General features: G+C 41.7%; 3 protein-coding genes across 4 annotated transcripts in view; all 3 read right to left on the reverse strand.

Moving 5' to 3' along the window:
* Positions 1–1777: 1777 nt before the first annotated feature.
* Positions 1778–3190, reverse strand: LOC109866146 (solute carrier family 22 member 1-like). Its single transcript, XM_020454706.2, has 2 exons — positions 2015–3190; positions 1778–1879 (listed from the first exon to the last, which is right to left on the reverse strand). The coding sequence occupies exons 1-2, from the start codon at positions 2231–2233 to the stop codon at positions 1793–1795; spliced, it is 306 nt and encodes a 101-aa protein (XP_020310295.1). The 5' UTR covers positions 2234–3190; the 3' UTR covers positions 1778–1792.
* Positions 3191–8359: 5169 nt separating this feature from the next.
* Positions 8360–12328, reverse strand: LOC109866508 (solute carrier family 22 member 2-like). The gene is made up of 11 exons (XM_020455206.2): positions 11545–12328; positions 11326–11429; positions 10948–11102; positions 10606–10774; positions 10388–10502; positions 10142–10242; positions 9794–10008; positions 9590–9698; positions 9244–9356; positions 8934–9033; positions 8360–8783 (listed from the first exon to the last, which is right to left on the reverse strand). The coding sequence occupies exons 1-11, from the start codon at positions 11965–11967 to the stop codon at positions 8681–8683; spliced, it is 1707 nt and encodes a 568-aa protein (XP_020310795.1). The 5' UTR covers positions 11968–12328; the 3' UTR covers positions 8360–8680.
* Positions 12329–15240: 2912 nt separating this feature from the next.
* The window catches only part of igf2r (insulin-like growth factor 2 receptor), a 33945-nt gene continuing 30066 nt past the window's right edge, over positions 15241–19119 (reverse strand). For both annotated transcript variants that reach the window (XM_031800489.1, XM_020454704.2), the window contains one exon: positions 15241–17216. In XM_031800489.1, the coding sequence (XP_031656349.1) occupies positions 16776–17216 (441 nt within the window). In that variant the 3' untranslated portion in view covers positions 15241–16775. The remainder of the gene's footprint in view (positions 17217–19119) is intronic.

Below are 19119 nucleotides of genomic sequence, written 5' to 3' on the forward strand. Positions count from 1 at the left end.
GTATAAGTGTTCTCATTATTTTCCGGACAGTTTTAGTCCTGTGTATTTTGGACGGGTGGTTTCATACGCCCTAGTGTTGGCATGTCCATGTCTCCGCTGTCGTTGGAACAAATAGATTCACGTATGATATTACCTGCTCTCTGAGTTTGACTCCTCCACCGCACCATTTATAGAAGTCGTAACAGTATTCCTTTTGTCCAGGTGGGAAATGGTAGTGTGAAGTGCAATAGAGATTGAGCCATCTGTGGACCTGTTGGGGCGGTATGTGAATTGGAGTGGGTCTATGATTTCTGGGATGATGGTGTTGATGTGAGCCATGACCAGCCTTTCAAAGCATTTCATGCCAACAGATGGGAGTGCTACGGGGCGGTATTACCATTTTATATCAGGCTCTCTCAGATATTGCACACTTACCATCTTTGATCATAGCTGGGATGAAGCAGGATGCTCAACATGAGTATTTTAGAATCATGCAGTAAAGTAGGGCATTGCCCATGGACAGCAGGCCTTAACGATATATATCCTTACTAGAAGTAGGACAGAAAAAAATAAGTATGACACAGTGAAGGCCATCTGTAGCCAGTGGCAGTCAGTGATGAGGTAGGCAATGAGGGTCAGGATGAAAATGCACACACTGAAGAACATCTGTAAAAGCACACCCACCATCCTCATCTACTCAACTCCCACCAGCTCAGTGACTGAGGAGACAGAAAAGAAACTTACTTTATAGTAAAGCAAGTAACTTTAATCAAGCAAGAGTTATTACTAAAACATACCGTAATTTCACCATCCTCCTCAGTTGAATGTTGTATAAGAAATCAAATATAACTTAATATTTGCTAAAACAGACTAATTTGCTGTTAATTATTTATCAAAATCATATACTCTGTAGTTAATCTATTAACTTTTACAATATATGCCATTTAGCAGACACTTATCCAAAGCGACTTAACGTTATGCCTGCGTGCATTAACTTGTGGGACAAATTGTGTTTTTCCTACTAAGCACATATCCAGACATCCAGCCTCCCTTGACAGCAAAGCCAAAGATTGTGCAAAATACAAGCATACACTGAACAAAAATATAAATGCAACATGTAAATTGCAGGTCCCATGTTTCATGAGCTGAAATAAAAGATCCCAGAAATGTTCCATACGCACAAAAAGCTTATTTCTTTCAAATGTTGTGCACAAATTTGTTTACATCCCTGTTAGTGAGCATTTCTCCTTTGCCAAGATAATCCGTTCACCTGACAGGTGTGGCATGTCAAGAAGCTGATTAAACAGCATGATAATTACACAGATGCACCTTGTGCTGGGGACAATAAAAAGCCACTCTAAAATGTGCAGTTTTGACAGGCAACACAATACCACAGATGTCTTAAGTTGAGGGAGTGTGCAATTGGCATGCTGACTGCAGAAATGTCCACTGGGAGCTGTTTCCAGAGAATTTAACATTCATTTCTCTACCATAAGCTGTCTCCACTGTAATCTTAGAGAATTTGGCAGTACGGGGTGCTGAGGAGTATTTCTGTCTGTAATAAAGCCCTTTCGTGGGGAGAAACTCATTTTGATTGGCTGGGCCTGCCTCTCCAGTGGGTGGGTCTCGCTTCCAAGTGGGCCCCACCCCATGGCTGTGCCCCTGCCCAGTCATGTGAAATCCATAGATTAGGGCCTAATGAATTCATTTCAATTGACTGATTTCTTTATATCAACTGTAATTCAAGAAAAACTTTGAAATTGTTCTGTTTACATTTTTGGTCAGTATAGTTTGGAGCCACTGCTACAGGTATTCAAGCAACCCCATTCAAGAGGTTGAACATCAAGAAGCTGAATGTAGCTTGGTACTTCACCCAGGCATCATTACACACCAGGTCAAACTGAAATGAACAAATACCTTATAATTTACTGCCATTTGAATGTCCCAATACATTCAATTGTTCAGAGTTGCATAACAATACAAGTTATTGTCTAATCAGAAAATCGTAATCTCACTGAGTGAGTAAAGTTCTCACCTCAGTCACAAAGGACTGTCTCCCCTTGTAGTCATACTCCCATCCTTCCTTGCAGGAGGTCATGGGAGCTTTGCTGCGAAGGGCGTCAGTGAGGTCAGACTCTGGGTTGTCACAGGTCAGACCCGTAGCATTCCAGTCCAGTTCATACTGCTCACACTGGCTGTGGACCAACACTCCTGAGGTGTTGACCACCGGGACCGTGATCTTTCTAGTGTCCATCAGGTTCCAGCCACAGCTCTTCTGGATCTGACTCACCCCTGAGTCTCGGCACCAATGCTCTGGGGTGAACCCCTAGAACACAATTTTCACATAGACCCCAGAAAAAGGCAAAGACAGTACACACCAGAGAAAATACGCACTTTTGACCAAAATTCAGTGCCTGCTCCAGAATTTCATTGAAAGTGGTCATGGTTGCACAGTTATGTGTCAGAAGCAGAGACACTACATGTGAGACTGCAGTGGGATCTGTGCCGGGGTTTTAAAATCACAGATCAGATCAAGAGTCCAATCGAGAGGTTGATCAACGATGCACTGAATCGCCAACTGACTCAGCATGTTACCCTTTAAAGAGCTGGCTGCCGTTGTCTGGCTGAAGAGCTAGAGATGGCTGAAGTTATGCAATTCCACTGTGTAGCATGTCTGTATATAAGACACATTCTTACTGTTTCACTAAGAAAGAGAGCCCTTAAACTCTTAGACTTATTTACGCAAAAAATAGTTTGACATATTTATAGTATGCTCTGTCACTGAGTGTACTTTTATTATACAAATACTTTACTCTCAAAAAGTGAACTTGGAGCATAGTTTATTCCAAGTTGGGTGGTTATTGTGCAAATTGGACACTGTGGAATTCTGGGTATACTCCTGCAAGATAATAAAATAAAATAATTGTCGTGTGTGTGTGTGTTTAAAAAAACAAATAGTTAAACCTTTTAAATAGTATTAGAGTTACCATCAGTAAAGATACACATCTTAAATATTCTCTGCTCACACAGCATAATGTAAATTCACAGAAACAACACAATCCATTGACTTCTATAGAATGGCATGTAAGTAACTCAAAAATACACCCACTGTTACAGTGCATTCAGGAATGTATCACACCCCTTCCCTCTTTTCACATTTTGATACATTACAGCCTTATTCTAAATAGGATTAAATAAAAAAAATCTTATCTACACCCAATACCCCATGAGTGACAAAGCAAAAACAGGTTTTTACAAATGTTTGCAAATGTATAAAACAAAAAGAATATGAAATATCACATTTACATAACTATTCAGACCCTTTACTCAGTACTTTGTTGAAGAAACTTTGGTAGCGATTACAGCCTCAAGTCTTCTTGGGTATGACGATATAAGCTTGGCACGCCTGTATTTGGAGAGTTTCTCCTATTCTTCTCCGCAGATCTTCTCTCTTCGCCAGGCTGGATGGGGAGCGTCGCTAGCTATTTTCAGGTCTCTCCAGAGATGTTCGATCGGGTTCACATCCAGGCTCTGGCTGGGCCACTCAAGGACATTCAGAGACTTGACCCGAAGTCACTCTTGCGTTGTCTTGGCTATGTGCTTATTGTCGTTGACCTGTTGGAAGGTGAACCTTCGCCCCAGTCTGAGGTTCTGAGTGCTCTGGAGCAAGTTTTCATCAAGGATCTTTCTGTACTTTTCTCCTTTCATCTTTGCCTCGATGCTGACTAGTCTCTCAGTCCCTGCCGCTGAAAAACATCCCCACAACATGATACTGCCACCACCATGCTTTACTGTAGGGATGGTGCCAAGTTTCCTACAGACATGACACGTGGCATTCAGGCCAAAGAGTTCAATGTTGGTTTCATCAGACCAGAGAATCTTGTTTCTCATGATCTGAGAGTCCTTTAGGTGCCTTTTGGCAAACTCCAAGCTGGCTGTCATGTGCCTTTTACTGAGGTGTGGCTTCCGTCTGGCCACTCAACCATAAAGGCCTGATTGGTGGTGCTGCAGAGACTGTTGTTCTTCTGGAAGGTCCAGAAGGAACTCTGGAGCTCTGTCAGAGTGACCATCGGGTTCTTGGTCACCGCCCTCACCAAGGCCCTTCTCCCCCGATTGCTCAGTTTGGCGAGGCGGCCAGCTCTTGGAAGAGTCTTGGTGGTTCCAAACTTCTTCCATTTAAAAATGATGGAGGCCATGTGTTCTTAAGGACCTTCAGTGCTGCAGAAAGTTTTTGGTACCATTCCCCAGATCTATGCCTCTACACAATCCTGTCTCGGAGCACAACAGACAATTCCTTCGACCTCATGGCTTGGATTTTGCTCTTGAAAATAAAAGAGCCGAACACTCTAGGAGCTCAGATGCAAAAACCAACGTTTCGACAGCCAGGCTGTCTTCATCAGGTTATAATCACAAACACTGCAGGATGACTCGTTTATGTAGTGTTTGTAATCATGGCCAAGAGTGGCCTAATATCATTGGTTAATTTTTAAATATTAAAATGGCATACAAAGAACAGCATACAAACAACAAATGGATAGCATACGATCATAAATACCTTTTAGACTACACAAGCTTACAAACAATTACAATGGCAAAGTCACAATAATGGCTTCAGATCAGTCTACGTTGAGACCGAAGGGAACAAGGGTCTTTAAGTTAAAGATCCAGACAGCCTCTCGTTTTAACAATAAATTATCAAAGTCACCCCCTCTCCTAGGGAGGGTGACATGTTCGATGCCAATATAACGCAGAGACGAAATCGAGTGGCCTGCCTCCAAGAAGTGGGCCGCAACTGGGTAAGTAAAGTTTTTACACCTAATGGTGCTACAATGCTCTGAGATATGTACTTTTAATTCGCGCTTTGTTTTACCCACATAATTTTAACCACAAGGACAAGTTATAAGATAAATAACTGCCTTAGTGGAGCACGTGATAACACCTTTGATTGGGATCGATTTCCCTGTTTGTGGGTGTTTGAAGGATCTACATTTGTAAGTGCCATTGCATTGAGCACAGCCATTACATTTGTAATTTCCATCCAGTAGGGGCGCAAATAGACGTTGTTCAGGAATATCTTGGGGTGGTAAATCAGAGTGTACCAATTGGTCTCTGAGATTTCTGCCCCGCGAGAATACGACAAAGGGAAGCTCCGAAAACACATTACCGAGACTATCATCGGATTTTAGAATGTGCCAATGTTTGTGAACAATCCCCTTAATTTGTTCAGAACGCTTTGAATAGCGGGTAGTTAGAAGACAAGAATGCGTCTTTTTGCGGGACTGACCTTGAAAAAGGTAATGTCTCATTTTGTTTTGAATTTTCTCAATGGCAATATTAATCTGATATTTTTTGTAGCCCCTCTCCTTGAACTTTCTTTGCGTCTCAGCCATATTTCTGTAGAAATCTTTTTTTGCAAATTCTTCTGATTCGACCGAATTGGCTGTAGGGCAAACTATTTTTCAAGGGAAGTGGGTGACAACTATCAGCCCTCAACAAACTGTTACGATCAGTAGGTTTCCTGTAAAGATCAGTGTATAGAACATTATCTTCACACAAGAGCAGAAGATCAAGGAAACTGATTTGATGTGTGTCAGATTGCATAGTAAATCTCAGATGCTCAGAACATGAGTTAAGAAAAACATGGAACGCCTGGAGCTGTTTTGCATCACCCCTCCATAGAACAAAAATATCATCAATATACCGTTTCCAAATAATGATAGGCAAGAAAACATTTTTGAGAGGCTTGAAAATAGACTGTTTCTCCATGTAACCCACATACAAATTAGCATAGTTAGGAGCCATGGGTGATCCCATAGCAGTACCCTTCATCTGAATAAAGAAATAATTTAGAAACATTAAATAGTTATGTGTGAGCACTATTTCAGCCAATGTTATAATGCATGCACTGGAAGGTAGTTCATTAGGGTCACGTTGCAGAAGAAAATGTTTCATAGCTACAATACCGCCCTCGTGTGGAATATTTGTGTATAACGACTCAACATTAAAAGTAACTAACAAGGTATTCTCAGGGAGAGGATCAAGAGATTCAATGATAGAGATCATACTGCTGGTGTCCTTTACAACGGAGGGGAGCTGATCTGCCAGTGGTCTAATAAAAAAGTCAACAAAAGTAGATAGAGGGGCCGTTACTGCATCAATGCCCGCTACAATATGGTAGGGTCACTTCTGAGTTTCTTGTAAAAGGTGTTGTCAAGCAGCTGTCTATGACACTCATGTACATAAAATGTCCTATCCATGAGTACAACTGACCCAGACATCAGTAGGTTTATAATTGAACACATTTATGAAGATTTTACACTATTGTGGAGAGATGTACTGTTTGGATTCTTTACATACAATAGAAATAAGCGGAATCATTTTTATGTAATTAATTTCATTATTCTTTTGGCCAAATTTCATATACACAAATGTAAATTTACAAACAGAAAACCACATTTTCGTACCCTACAAAAAGAAATTGAACTGTATTTTAAGACGGTTAAATGCTCTACTAACAAAAAAGCTGTTAGAATTGTAAGTATATGCATGTCCCTTAAGGTCCTTGTGTAATTGTAATGTGATATTGTACCCCCTAGCTCGATTGTCTATTATTTGTAATCTATGTATGCTTGTGTTCCCTCATGTGCTTTATGTATTGATTTGTTGTTAATAATAAAAAAATAAAAAATAAAATAAAATAAAAATTACATAAAAATAATTTTAAAAAATATATATATATATATATATTTATTAAAAAATTTGTACAACTGACCCACCCTTATCAGCAGGACGAATAAGGACTGACGTATCGTATTGTAAATCAAGCAAAGCTTGTTTTTCACCCTTAGGTAAATTATGGAAAGATTTGGACCCCTGTTTATTCTCAAGGAGATTTTCAAAATCTTTTTCCACAAGTCTGCAATTTGTCTCGATAGAGTGATTGCGATTTGCTGGAGGTATAAAACAACTCTTGCTTCTAAAATGAGTCGGAGTATGTGCAGGAGAGCCACCTACTGGTTCAATAGAAGTGTCAGAATTAGGGGAGCTAAAATATTCCCTTAAATTTAAACATGTCTACCGTAACATCAAAATCGTTGCACTGGGTTGTAGGCACAAAAGATAACCCTTTATTAAGCAAAGAGACATGGGCAGGGCTCAATATCTTGCTTGATAAATTAAAGACACTCAGTCCCGTGGGTTCTGGAACCGTGTGAACGGTCTCCTCTGCCTCTGATAGTCGTTTCTTCTTACCCCTTCCGGTGCGACATCTCGTCGATGCGCGTGCCTGCGGCCACCTCCGCGCTTCCAGTCTCTCGTTGAATAAAAAACTGGAAGCCGATGAAGCGCTGGTTGTAGAGCGTTGATCAGACTGGGGTGGATCGAAGTAAGCGGCACCCTCCTGCGTCTGCCATGGAGACGGGGAGCAGGACCTCCCTTGCCAGGGTTTCTCCAGAAGTAGACTTTATCCTCGGCCTTGTCTTTTTTGTTTTAGTTGAATTTCTTGATTTTAAGTTCCTTTATTTCTGTAGACAACTTGTCCTGGAGCGCTTGGTTAGTTTTCATCAGTTCATTGAATATGCCATCATCATTAACAGCTATTTGTAGAGCTGTGCGTTTGTCTTTAATCGTGTTACACATTTCAATAAAATCCTTCTTCAACTGGTCAACAATTAATGTCATTAAATCAATAGAGCATTTGTTCAGGATGGCACACCAGCGCTCCCAGAAATAATCTGTGCGCTGTCCCAATGATGGTTCTTTTTGCCACCTGAGGCCCGGTGGAATAATGCCTTGACGCACATAATCACTAAGAGTGACTATATGTAGATGCATTCTCGTCTGGCGCTTAGATACATTTAACAGTTCTTTCGAGATGTCAGAATTACCTCCCGGCATGTCAAAAAGCGTCTCCAAAATAATGATCTTATCACGCTCCCTTTGGCTACATTCAAAGTAATCTTGTATGGGCCTATGACCAGTGTCAGGAAAATAATTATCATTCGGCATCGTTTAAGAGTTTTTTTTTTGTCGGTAGGGTGCTGCTCTTTTGGATTTTGCTCTGACACGCACTGTCAACTGTGGGACCTTATATAGACAGGTTTGTGCCTTTCCAAATCATGTCCAATCAATTGAATTTACCACAGGTGGACTCCAATCAAGTTGTAGAATCATCTCAAGGATGATCTATGGAAACAGGATGCACCTTTCGAGTCTCATAGCAAAGGGTCTGAATACTTGTGAAAATAAGGTATTTCTGTTATTTTTCCGCTTTGGCATCATGGGGTATTGTGTGTAGATTGATAAGGAAACATGTGTATTTAATCCATTTTAGAATAAGTCTGTAATGTAACAAAATGTGGAAAAAGGGAAGGGATCTGAATACTTTCTGAATGCGCTTTATATGACGACAATATTACCAACATTTATAAAAAAGCTTGGGCAAAAACGACGACAAAAAAAATCTGTAAATTGCTTTAAACACATGATTAAAAAAAACAACGCGCATGATCTGAGAGGAAAATCATACTGTAACTAACTGATAAGTAAAACCAGGAAACATGGTAAAGGTGAAGGAAATCCTTAATTCGTATTAGAGACAACAAATGAAACAAACAGGTCATTTTAACATAAAATAATAAAATACTGCTCATCACTACTTTCTCATACTTTCATCACAAAACGTGAAGTTCCCAGGAAGGAATCAGACAGTCTCGGGTTCTTTGTTGGTCATCGTGGTGGTGGGTAAGAGCATTATCATCTCTTTCCTCCTCAGCTCTTTACTCCTCAGAGCTTTTTCTTCGCATCTGAGACGGTAAGAGGAACACATACATACTCAATTAATAGATTGTTCACCGCTGACATTTTATTGAAATATTAACCTTACTGTTTGAAAGCATGATGTTTCAACACAGTCACTTGTAGAAATAATAGAAACGGATGGTTAGACATCTCACTTTTCTGGAAACTCAATGTCATCGATGGTGTCAGGAAGTGGCACACCTCTGGTCTCAGGCAACAGCAAGACCAAAGCTCCAGCCAGAAACGCAAGGGCCCCTGTGTTGTACAACACAAAGAAATCACCATCAGCATATGAGTGCCTGCATTCCCTAAACAGCTTGAGGCTACATTAGCCAAAAGTATTAGTTTCAAGCTCAAGATATTGAGATACTGGTACAGTACATGATTCAACTTCTTACAGCGTTGCCGTGTTAAAATATTACTGACGCATGTGTATAATCATCTTCTAACATTGTAATTAGGTACCAAAGATGATGAGTGGCAGCTCCAGCCAGATGGCAGCGAGTCTGTAGAGGAGGAACGGAGCCACGATGCCTCCGATGTCACACAGAGTGGAGCACACAGACACACCCAGGTTCCTGAGGATGGAAACAACTGTCACTGTCTGGAATTTCAGCTTTAAACTAAACTTTCTGTTATGCGTAATGTCAGTATTCAGGAAAGGATTTTAATAGAAAAAAAAAAATAGCTTCTCAGGTCATTGACAAGTCATTGGAAATGGATGCCGTTTTTTTTCCTTCAAATTTTGAATTGTTACTTCAGTTTACTTCCTGAATTGACTGCCTTCAAAAGCCCTGCGGGTTACTCTTACCTGACAAACGTAGGGTACAATTCAGTGTTCACAAACACCACCATCTCAAAAGCCATGGTGATACCCAACCGGCCTATGCAGGCCACCGCTGTTTTGAACCAGAACATGGCTGTATGTGCGAGAAAGAACAATGAGAGAAAAGTGTAACACAAATTCAACCAGGCAGGTCATTGCCATTTGACATCGACGTTATCGTAGACTCACTCTCGGGGATCATGGCAGTAATGAAGCAGGCTGCTCCAGCTACAATGTTGGCTGTGGCAAAGGGAAGACGCCGTCCGATACGATCGATGGTAAAGAGGATGAGGAAGGCAGCAGGAAATTCCACCAGACCAGAGATGAGAAAGTCAATGTAGACATTTCCTCCCAGGATTCCTAGACGCATGATAAGACCCTGGTAGACGACAGCACTAGTGAACCTGGAAGAAAGACACCAGTTATTTACTGAGGGGTCTACGGTGGCTGTAAAGGCAATATTATAGTTGTGAGCTGTGACTAATAAGGCTATTAAAGTTCCAGTAATGTTCTTGCTGTTTGTCGAATAGATTTTACCAGTTGAAACTAAGGATGAAGGTGTGTTTTCTCATTTTTGGAGTTCTGATTAGGTCCATGAACGAGGCGGTTGAGGTATCGGCATTGTCGTCTCTCATCGTCTGTAAGTACAGTAGTATTATGTAAGTTACAATACAACCTACTTTACCATGAAACGGCATCTTTGAGTATCTGTAAGATACAATGGCCAAATGTGAGTCATTTTAAACTACATTTCAGTTACTCATTTCAGCCATAATTTCTCACCTCAATGTTCTTGGAGAGGGTTTTCTTGTTTTCTTTCGCTATTGCCTCAGTGATCTCCACAGCTTTCTTTGCATTGTGCTGAGAGAGAAGCCATCTTGGAGACTCCGGGATAAACCTGGAAGTCAGAACAAAAAACTCATTATAAAAAGCTTGAAGACATGAAACATAAACTTAAATATACCTGAATATCTACAGTATGAGGCAGTTCCAGGTCTTACCAGTAGTAGGACAGGAAGAGGATATAAGGTGCAGTGATGACCACCTGCAACCAGCGCCAGTCTTTGATGAAGTAGGAGATGAGGGGCAGGATGAGAATTCCAACACTGAAGAACATCTGGTAGACGACTCCCACAGTCCTCCTGTACTCTACTCCTACCAGCTCAGTGACTGAGGAGAGGGGAGAGAAGCAGGGCATGAGGACAGGACCCCGAGAATACATAGGGAAAGTGAGGTAGCTTCTGACATGAAGCTGAAATATTATCTCCACAAGAGCAAAACTACAACTTGAAATGTAAATATTACAATTTTAGACATTGTTTAAGTAAGTAATGTTGTCTTACTCAGAACATATCCAGCCACCCAGCCTCCCTTGACACCAAAGCCATATAATGCTCGGAAGACCAGCATGGATACCCAATTTGGAGACCATGCCACAAGAATTCCAAAAATCCCATTCAAGAGGTTGGACACCAAGAAGCTCGCCTTTCTGCCAAATCTAAAATGAAAGAGAAGAAGGTAAATACGGGGATGTAAATTCAAATTTCATGTTTCCATCTCCGAACATACAGTATTTCAGAAGTTTACTTCTTTGATTCAGGGTTCACTCTTTTAGAAAGTCCATTTCCCTTCACTTTGCTGTTTTTAAGTCCTTCTAAAAGTCAGTAAGACATCTGCACTGGTGGGATCTTCTGTCTGACCATCCACATAGACTTCCTTACCTGTCAGCTAGGTATCCAATGGCTATGCTCCCTATGAAGAAGCCCACGTTGAGTGTAGCCTGGTACATGTCCACCACCCAGGCATCAGCACACACCAGGTCAAACTGAAATGAACAAATACCTTGTCATTTACTGCCATCTTAATCTGTTCTTTGTTCTGACATCCAATTTAAATTAAATGTCTTGAACATTTTCAGGAATACTTCATGGAGTTCTCACCTCAGTCACAAAGGACTGTCTCCCCTTGTAGTCATACTCCCATCCTTCCTTGCAGGAGGTCATGGGAGCTTTGCTGCGAAGGGCGTCAGTGAGGTCAGACTCTGGGTTGTCACATGTCAGACCCGTAGCATTCCAGTCCAGTTCATACTGCTCACACTGGCTGTGGACCAACACTCCTGAGGTGTTGACCACCGGGACCGTGATCTTTCTAGTGTCCATCAGGTTCCAGCCACAGCTCTTCTGGATCTGTCTCACCCCTGAGTCTCGGCACCAATGCTCTGGGGTGAACCCTTGGAATACAATACCTACGTAGACACCGGCCCATGGCATGGAGACCATGCATAGCAGGGCAAAGATACGCTTCTGCGATCGGCCGAACTTGCCCGCCTCCTCTAGGATGTCATCAAAAGTGTATGAGTACATGGTAGCAGTTATTTCGGTCTCAAAGACATTTGTGACTGCTGAGGGACCTGTGCAGGGTTTTTAACTGTGTGAAGACATCAAGGGTCCAACAGAGAAGTTGACCTTCGACCTACCAGTGACCAACAACGCATTTAGACATGTTCACTAGAGCAGGCTGCAGACATGGGGAACTTTGAACATCATTTTAGAATGATTAGCTTTTGGTTTTTGGTAAAGTTTCCAATCCAATTACATATTCACTGATGGTCCATCACAAACCACAAAGGATATCCATCAGTTTTTCATTGTTACATTATACACTGCTCAAAAAAAATAAAGGGAACACTTAAACAACACAATGTAACTCCAAGTCAATCACACTTCTGTGAAATCAAACTGTCCACTTAGGAAGCAACACTGATTGACAATAAATTTCACATGCTGTTGTGCAAATGGAATAGACAACAGGTGGAAATTATAGGCAATTAGCAAGACACCCCCAATAAAGGAGTGGTTCTGCAGGTGGGGACCACAGACCACTTCTCAGTTCCTATGCTTCCTGGCTGATGTTTTGGTCACTTTTGAATGCTGGCGGTGCTTTCACTCTAGTGGTAGCATGAGATGGAGTCTACAACCCACACAAGTGGCTCAGGTAGTGCAGCTCATCCAGGGTGGCACATCAATGCGAGCTGTGGCAAGAAGGTTTGCTGTGTCTGTCAGCGTAGTGTCCAGAGTATCAAGGCGCTACCAGGAGACAGGCCAGTACATCAGAAGACGTGGAGGAGGCCGTAGGAGGGCAACAACCCAGCAGCAGGACAGCTACCTCCGCCTTTGTGCAAGGAGGAGCACTGCCAGAGCCCTGAAAATTTACCTCCAGCAGGCCACAAATGCGCATGTGTCTGCTCAAACCATCAGAAACAGACTCCATGAGGGTGGTATGAGGGCCCGACGTCCACAGGTGGGGGTTGTGCTTACAGCCCAACACCGTGCAGGTGTTGGCGGATGCTTTAGTCCAGGTCTGGGAGGAGATCCCTCAGGAGACCATCCGTCACCTCATCAGGAGCATGCCCAGGCATTGTAGGGAGGTCATATAGGCACAAGACCACACACACTACTGAGCCTCATTTTGACTTGTTTTAAGGACATTACATCAAAGTTGGATCAGCCTGTAGTGTGGTTTTCCACTTTAATTTTGAGTGTGACTCCAAATCCAGACCTCCATGGGTTGATACATTTGATTTCCAATCACAATGTGTGATTTTGTTGTCAGCACATTCAACTATGTAAATAAAAAAGTATTTAATAAGAATATTTCATTCATTCAGATCTAGGATGTGTTATTTTAGTGTTCCCTTAATTTTTTTGAGCAGTGTACATTAGTTTTTATACTTCTCTTTGTTTACTTGCTTGATTACCTGGTCTTGGGGAGTTTTAGAAGCAACAGCAATGTAGGCCCACCTCAAGTTTGCCATGTGAGGCCTCAGTGATTTATTACAATAGGGAAACGTGTAGTGACTTAGAAACAAACAGTACTGGTGTACAGTACAGAGACTTCTGAGTTTCTGTTTAATACATGCATCAATGTGTTGAGGTCAAACGGTTGACCTTCAAAAAATCTCCACAATCCTGGAAGTGATAAATTATGTTACTCTTTAAACTGTCAGACAGCTGATCTCTTTATTTATTAAAATAATGCAATATTTTTTTTTTTACATTTGAAATATGAAAAACAGAAAAATGCAGTAAAACACATTTGAGAACATACAAGAACAAAATCACATCAGAATGGAGCTCAAGGAGCCCCTTCCCCATGTTTCGTACCCAAATAAATGAACCAAGCAGACGTGCTTTGGTGCTTACAGCAGAGCTAGACATGATGCAACAAGCATTACTCGTTGCATCATTACCACACAGGATGAGTTTCTATCGCTCCAGAGAATGTACAGTAGCAAGTGCTCTTTCCCCATATCAAAGTACCCTTGTGCAGTTGTCACAAATTCAATTCATGATCTTGGAGGTGTGGAAACATGAAAATAAATACAAAATGTGAAGAAAAAAAAAGAAAAAAAAACATGGAAAATATTGAGGCTTTTTCTTCTGCTGCGGGGAGGACCACCTCAGCAAAACCTTTCTCCTATTAATAACGTGTACAAACCTTAATACCCTGAAAGGTGAACCATCATTTTTTGGATAAGGTCGCTATGTGGCCGGCCGTTTGCTACGGTGTGAATATTAGCTTCAACACTAGTGATAAAACACTGGCATTACAAATAAACTCTCCATCTTGAAGTCTGACTTGAAGTCCAGTCCAAGAGAGAGAACTTTGTCAAAGAATCATATAGTCAGACTTGTTATTGAGGTGAGTTCCACTTCAAAAGCATTTTCTCATTTCTATTCTGTACCACTGACATTTATGAGACACTGTCCCAACTAAAGATGCATGAGAGTAGAATTAGTGACTGCCTGTGTACATATGGTTTGTGTACTGGTGTGTGTGTGTGTATATGCCAACTGATAAATGCTAAATTAATTTCAAATAATCCATACAGTGAGCTCCAAAAGTATTGGGACAGTGTTACACTTAGTTGTTGTTTTGTCTCTGTAAACTTTGGATTTGAAATTATACAATGACTGAGGTTAAAGTGCAGACTGTCAGCTTTAATTTGAGGGTATTTTCCCAAATACCATACCCCCAAGACATGCTAACCTCTCACCATTACAATAAAAGGGAAGGTTAGCATTTTTTGGGGGTATAATTGGTCTTTATTCACGATCCCGTCAAGACTCTCAATAATCATGGTAGTATCCACATTAAATGTAGAAGTGTTGAGAAACATATTCTATTATAACTTACAATAAAAGTGACTCCAAAATACATTATTACCATTCATTTCTATTGGGCAAAAAATTATCTGAAACACAACCAAAACAAACCTCAAACGCATCCAACAAGTTTGTAGAGCCATCGTGTGCTAGGAATATGGGACTAAACACTTAACTTTTTAATACTTTAATGCACACAAGTGAATATGTCACAATATTTTTGGGCCCCTAAAATGGGGGGACTATGTACAAAAAGTGCGGTAACTTCTAAATGTGCTGGAGTACTTAGCTAAAACAACAACAAAAATGTGTCCCAATACTTCGTAGCTCACTGTATTTTCCTAGAAAAATACTCACACTGCGATTGCTGCTGTAACCCCATTCCATGGAGGGCCGGGTGCCTACGGACTTTCGCTGTCTCCCTTGTACTTGATAATTAAGGTCACTAATTAGTAAAGAACTCCCCTCGCCTGGTTGTCTAGGTCTTTATTGAAAGGAAAAACCCAGACACGAGGCCCTCCATGGAATGAGTTTGACACCCCTGCAGTAGAGACTGCATGGGATAGATACTGCTGAACAAGACTGAAAGGGGATCTCAAGCTCACAAATACATTTAATCATGGCACTACAGCGTTCCTTACTCCCATTTATGAGGGATAGCACATGCAGTTTGACAAAAAGGGGAGTTGTAGCTCGACAGAAAACTTCCCTTTTCAAATAAACTTAGGTCATGACTTTGACAAGGCAACATCTAGAACCCTCAAACTCATCTCTGGACCTTGAAGCTAGATCCACTGAATTCTTTCATTGTTCCCCTCTAATCAGGGACTAATTTAGACCAGGTGGGTAGAAGAGAAAACCCAGGCTCTGAACTTCATAGGGTAAGAGTTGAATAGCCCTGCTCTAGAAGCAGAGTTAATGTTTAGCACTTAACAGATACAGCAACTAGCTGTGCCTGTGATGCATATTTGGTGCGCAAGTACAAAACCCCATAATGATTTGAGGATCTCTGAATAATAAACCTAACAATCCTATTAACCAATGCTATGATTCATGAAATGAGCACCACAGTTTTCAGTCCCTTTTTCCCCCCAATAACTTAAGAGGTTTTTCCATATATGTATAGAGATTCAATGTGAAAATCAGTCCACAAAATTAATTTAAAATGTGAATAAGTGATTCTCTGGAAAATGCAAGTGACAAATTTTAAATCCATATATGCACAGTGTCTTCAGAAGGTATTCATAACCCTTGACTTCTTCCACATTCTGTTGTGTTACAGCCTGAATTTTAAATTGATTAAATTGAGACTTTGTGTCACTGGCCTACATACAATACAAAATTATGTCAAAGTGGAATTATGTTTTTATAAATGTTTACGACTAATTAAACATAACAAGCGGAAATGTTTTGAGTCAATAAGTTTTCATTTTCCATATTACATTCCCTTTGTGATTCTTCTGAAGAAGGCCATTGAAGTCCGAAACGTCAATCTTTTTAAACTTGTCCAATAAAACTCTGTATCGCACATTTCCCTGTCCAATTACACTATGTATTTCATTTTCCAAAAATGTGCAAAAATGTCTAAAAACATGTTTTCACTTGTTCATTATGGGGTATTGTGTGTTTTTAATCCATTTTGAATTGAGGCTGTAACAACAAAGGGTGGAATAAGTCAAGGGGCATGAATACTTTCTGAAGGCACTTTATAACATTACCTATGTACATCAACTAAATCAAATAGTCCAAATACAATTATTTGATGAAAACACCATTTGTCATCAGGAAGGAATCAACTTTCTTTTGAAGAGGGGACAAAAACAAATCTGCTTTTTAAAACTGTAAAACAGCCAACAGACATTCTGCATCGTTTTCTTTAGAAAAACAAGCCTCTAAGGGTTTCTGCTTTCTTGCGTTGTCATCGTTGTGTGGAGACATTCAAAGAGAGAGGAGAGAAGAGGAGAGAGATAATAGTTTAGGTGGAAAGGGGGAGGATGGAGAGTCCCTCACACTGTCAGCAGGTCCTCATCGCTGTCATCCTGGGGGTTTTGTTGTTTCCTGTGGGGGGGTCTGTTGTTACGGCAAGGCTTAGCCCTACCCCTCCTGTCCCCGTCCCCGTCCCCCAGGAGCTCCACCAGGTCCTCGTCAATCTCCTCCTCCAACAGGGCACTGCGGTGGGGCCCCGAGGAGCGGGTCCTGGATCCTGAGGGCCGCAGGGTGGTCCGGCCACCGAGGACGCAAACCCCGGGGACGGACAAGACCTCCTCCTCGCTGTCCTCCTGCTCTTCCAGGGAAAAGGAGCGTAGGGCGTCGGCATTGACGGGCTTGGTGGTGATGTGGCCGTTTTCCTGGTGCTCCTTCCCCAGGCGGGAGGACATGGCTGGTGCCTCAATCTCCTCCATTAGCCACTCCATCTCATCCTCCCCTCCCTCATCATCCATGTTCACCTGCAGGGACAGACAAGACAGACAGGGGTGAGATTTAGCACTGGGAACTCACCACACCAACACCTACAGTCGTGGCCAAAAGTTGAGAATGACACAAATACTAATTTTCACAAAGTCTGCTGCCTCAGTTTGTATGATGGCAATTTGCATATACTCCAGAATGTTATGAAGAGTGATCAGATGAATTGCAAATAATTGCAAAGTCCCTCTTTGCCATGCAAATGAACTGAATCCCCAAAATACATTTCCACTGCATTTCAGCCCTGCCACAAAAAGGACCAGCTGACATGTCAGTGATTCTCTTGTTAACACAGGTGTGAGTGTTGACAAGGACAAGGCTGGAGATCACTCTGTCATGCTGATTGAGTTCGAATAACAGACTGGAAGCTTCAAAAGGAGGGTGGTGCTTGGAATCATTGTTCTTCCTCTGACAACCATGGTTACCTGCAAGGAAACACGTGCTGTCATAATTGCTTTGCACAAATAGGGCTTCACAGGCAAGGATATTGCTGCCGGTAAGATTGCACCTAAATCAACCATTTATCGAGACCTTAGTGCTGCTTTTGATACCATCAATCACCACATTCTTTTGGAGAGATTGGAAACCCAAATTGGTCTACACGGACAAGTTCTGGCCTGGTTTAGATCTTATCTGTCGGAAAGATATCAGTTTGTCTCTGTGGATGGTTTGTTCTCTGACAAATCAACTGTACATTTCAGTGTTCATCAAGGTTCCATTTTAGGACCACTATTGTTTTCACTATATATACACATTTTACCTCTTGGGGATGTCATTCGAAAACATAATGTTAACTTTCACTGCTATGCGGATGACACACAGCTGTACATTTCGATGAAACATGGTGAAGCCCCAAAATTGCCCTTGCTGGAAGCCTGTGTTTCAGACATAAGGAAGTGGATGGCTGTAAATGTTCTACTTTTAAACTCGGACAAAACAGAGATGCTTGTTCTAGGTCCCAAGAAACAAAGAGATCTTCTGTTGAATCTGACAATTAATCTTGATGGTTGTACAGTCGTCTCAAATAAAACTGTGAAGGACCTTGGCATTACTCTGGACCCTGAGCTCTCTTTTGACGAACATATCAAGACTGTTTCAAGGACAGCTTTTTTCCATCTACGTAACATTGCAAAAATCAGAAAGTTTGTCCAAAAATGATGCAGAAAGATGAATCCATGCTTTTGTCACTTCTAGGTTATCCGGCTACCCGGATAAAACACTAAATAAACTTAAATAGTGCTAAATACGGCTGCTAGAATCCTGACTAGAACCATTTTTACTCCAATCATATTACTCCAATGCTAGCCTTCCTACACTGACTTCCTGTTAAGGCAAGGGCTGATTTCAAGGTTGTACTGCTAACCTACAAAGCATTACATGGGCTTGTTCCTACCCATCTTTCCGATTTGGTCCTGCCGTACATACCTACACGTACGCTACAGTCACAAGACGCAGGCCTCCTATTGTCCTTAGAATTTCTAAGCAAACAGCTGGAGGCAGGGCTTTCTCCTATAGAGCTCCATTGTTATGGAATGGTCTGCCTACCCATCTCAACCTTTAAGTCTTTACTGAAGACTGATCTCTTCAGTAGGTCCTATGATTGAGTGTAGTCTGGCCCAGGAGTGTGAAGGTGAACCGAAACTGGAGCAACGAACCGCCCTTGCTGTCTCTGCCTGGCCGGTTCTCCTCGCTCCACTGGGATTCTCTGTCTCTAACCCTATTACAGGGGCTGAGTCACTGGCTTACTGGTGCTCTTCCATGCCGTCCCTAGGAGGGGTGTGTCACTTGAGGGGGTTGAGTCACTGACGTGGTCTTCCTGTCTGGGTTGGCGCCCCCCCCTTGGGTTGTGCCATGGCAGAGATCTTTGTGAGCTATACTCAGCCT

This window comes from Oncorhynchus kisutch, linkage group LG21, assembly GCF_002021735.2.
Source record: "Oncorhynchus kisutch isolate 150728-3 linkage group LG21, Okis_V2, whole genome shotgun sequence".
Lineage (NCBI taxonomy): Eukaryota > Metazoa > Chordata > Actinopteri > Salmoniformes > Salmonidae > Oncorhynchus > Oncorhynchus kisutch.